The sequence below is a fragment of the Quercus suber genome, unplaced genomic scaffold (assembly GCF_002906115.3).
Source record: "Quercus suber isolate HL8 unplaced genomic scaffold, Cork oak 2.0 scaffold_56, whole genome shotgun sequence".
Lineage (NCBI taxonomy): Eukaryota > Viridiplantae > Streptophyta > Magnoliopsida > Fagales > Fagaceae > Quercus > Quercus suber.
In genome coordinates, this window is record NW_027069521.1 from 1425631 (window position 1) to 1428949 (window position 3319).

General features: G+C 40.5%; 1 protein-coding gene across 1 annotated transcript; it reads right to left on the reverse strand.

Annotated features, from left to right (window-relative positions):
* Positions 1 to 378: 378 nt before the first annotated feature.
* Positions 379 to 3080, reverse strand: LOC111998583 (ethylene-responsive transcription factor ERF054). The gene has a single exon (XM_024030673.2). It carries the CDS (start codon positions 2531 to 2533, stop codon positions 1142 to 1144), a length of 1392 nt encoding a protein of 463 aa, XP_023886441.1. The 5' UTR covers positions 2534 to 3080; the 3' UTR covers positions 379 to 1141.
* Positions 3081 to 3319: the final 239 nt, after the last annotated feature.

Genomic DNA, 3319 nt, shown 5'->3' on the forward strand with positions numbered 1-3319 from the left:
TTGAGGCTACTCCTAATTCTTGTTCTGCAACAACACTGTCTGCATTAGATTTTTCTAATCTCAAAGCAGACTTGATAGACAAAAATGCTGTCTTTCATAGGTGGAAGTGTGGAACAAGAAAATATCTAAGGCAACTCAAGTTTCTTATTGTTAAGAAAGAAAGTAATAAAAGAATACAAGTGCACTAAAACACCTTTACAGGAAAAAGTTATTCACTGTCATTGATCTAAGCTATTTTTTATCAAGTGGGAAAATCACTGCTACAAGCTTGATATTTAACAAGCCCATAACTCATTCTCAATTGCACTGCATGTTAGTTTGAATTAAGAAGCTTATGGATAAGTAGTAAACAACATTAAGTAGAGCATCGCCAGTAGATAATAATAAAAATGAGAATGCTGCCCATTGCTTGATCTATCATTACAACTACAACTGAAAAAAAAAAAAAAAGGATAACACTACAATGGTACCATAAAGAAAACTGCACAATGTACAAAATCACAAATTGCTTCCATCATGAGAGCTGAAAAACAAGGCTCTTAACGGACGGACGGACCATTGAAGGAGATCACAAAACCGTCTCCTCCTGTGCTGGTCCTGCAAATGATCAACTCCAACTACTGCATGTCCATAACAGCATCAAAAGCTAAGAGGTTCTTGTAGACATATAATGACACTACCTATAGTCTAAAGACATACATGATACTACTATAACTAGGAGCAAAAGGCATGGTCCACCAGGAATAAGACTTCCACTGCTGAAAGGTCTTGTAATATGCAGCCTTTTGTAGCAGATGGAATGGAGGAGAATCTAAGGAATAATTGGGGTTGGGAAGTGTTTATAAGTTCAGAAGAAGTCAAAGCAAAAGAGAGTTTGAAGTATGAAGCTTCAAAGATCCTAATAAACTCATGAAAGCTCCAAATGGAATCACAGGTTGTTTGTGAAAAATGTGCAACCAGTGACAAGGATATGTAAACTCTCCTAATACGCAAATTGGAAAGTGTAAAAATGATTTTGAGGGGTTATTGGAAACTTCTTCTAGAACCTAGAGTGAAAAACGTTTTGGTTTTTTTAGATAGAGAAGAGGGGGAGGGAGGATTGGAAGGACCAATTGCAAAGTCAAATCCAACGAATGACTTTTCAATCTTGATCCTTCCAGAAGAAGGGTTTCATAGGACAAGATGATAAGGAGGAGGAGCAGGCTGAGCCTAAGTTCTCTTGCTGCCTTTGAAGATTAGAGTCATTGAATTCCTGCTGATTTGGATTACCAAAGGGAAGTTGTGACTGCAGCAGAAGATTATTGGTGGTATCCAAATCATCCCATACAGGACTACCAGGCCCCCAACCCGATGCAATTGCATTGAACCAGGTATCTTGCATTTCTCCCCAAACCAGTTCCTGTGACTGTGAAACACCTTCCCCTGCATCACCATCCCCTGCAATAGCCTGAACTTCGTCGCCTGTCAGAGCCTCACTCGACCCCAATCCCGAATCACTATCAGGATTATCTTCTTGAGTCTGTGGCAGTGGCAGAAGCGTTGGTGGTGGTGGCATAGTTTCCATATTTAAATCCTGCAAATTAAACACTTCTGGAGCTTGTTCAGGTTGCTTTGAGTACTGACTTGGCCCTGAACTTTCATGTGGAGTTGGGGAAGAAGAGGTAGTTGAACTAGGAGCTGTGGAAACTGCTTTATCCTTATTGAGAAAAAGCTCAGGGAAATTGAGCCTAGCATTCTCCCCTCTCAACTTGAAGGCCTCGCGATCATATGCCATGGCAGCGTCTTCAGCTGTGTCGAAGGTGCCTAGCCAAAGGCGAGTCCTATTGCGAGGTAGACGGATTTCAGCGACCCATTTGCCCCAATGTCGTTGCCTCACTCCCCTGTAAAGCTTTGTAGTATTTATAGGCTGAACCGTAGGCCTAAACAATGGCCGACCATCAGGTCCCAACCTATTCATCATCATCATCCTTCCTCTTGGACTTAAATTCAGTGCATCACTCCAATACTGAAAAACCTGCTGCTGTTGCTGTTGTTGTGTTAAGGCCATGTCTCCGCCCAATAATGGTGGTGGATAAGCATTGCTATGTTGTTGCTGTTGTAGTTGTTGGCTTGTACCAAAAGAAATCATCTGCTGCTGATTAATTTGTGGTACCTGCAGCGGTGGACGGTACATAGGCAAAGTTGCGGTTCCATATTGTTGAGTAAATGGAAAAGATTGTTGAGAACCATCAAAAGCAAAAGGAAACACAATTCTTGAAGAAGGTGTAGAAGGAGTTAGAGGGCTAGGAATTGAGAAAGGAGGTGTTTGGTGAGCAAAAGAAGCAGAGGACTGAATTGGGTCTTGACGTTCAGGGCTTCGGATCTTCTTGAGAGGCCTATTGGACATGGAAGCTTCATCAAAAAACGGCTTCCATTGCCGCCCCTCGGTGCCAAAATCATGATCCTTGCCTTTGCCAATATCCCAATTTTGTATCATACTATGTGATACATCAACACCCTTCTTGGATTTCCCACTATTCTTAGCTGCAGCCATCGGATACTACTCGCTCTCTCAAGCTCCCAATAAATAAATCCTGGTGATAATTCTATATGCAAACCGATTGAAGAGAATTTGAGATGGGTCACTAAAGCAAATAGGTATCAGAACAGTATTTTTTTAATATTCGAATCAAATGAATAGATATCCCAAATCCAAAAAAAAAGCAAGGAAAATTCAATGCGCGGATCCAAAACTAGTCAAAGAATATATATTTCTTGTAAGAAAGGAAAGAAAAAAAAAGAAGGAATTTTGGAATCTGGGTTTGATTTCAAAAGCTAATCGGATTGAATTAAAAAAAGCAGAATCGGATACCAAAAGCATTTAAGTGCAAGTAACCCATCCCAAAATCTCTGAATATGGAGCAGAGGAGTGGAAGAGAGAGCGAGCCCTTGACGAAGAAATACGAAATACCAATTGGGGTGTTGATTATATTTGATGAGATTGGTGTTGTGCGAATATGAGAGAGCTTTGGGAGCAGAACGAGGAGGTGAGAGCAGAGAGCAGAGCAGGGGAGATAAAAGTTTTTTTTTTTTTTTTTTTTTTTAGAGAAATTTAGAGAATATTTACAAGCCTTGTGGTTGGTTGGCTCTGTTTGGGACCCACACGGCTTGGTTTTCTTTCTTTGTTTCGTTGCTTCCACTCCAATTCCTCTGTCTCTCTCTCTCTCTTTTGGCTGATTGAAAATATCTGTGTGTCTGTCTAATAAGTAACTTTAAACTGTGGCAAAATCAGAGGGTTTTGTTGTCTCTCTGATTTTGAGTGGGGTTTAAGAATAAAAAA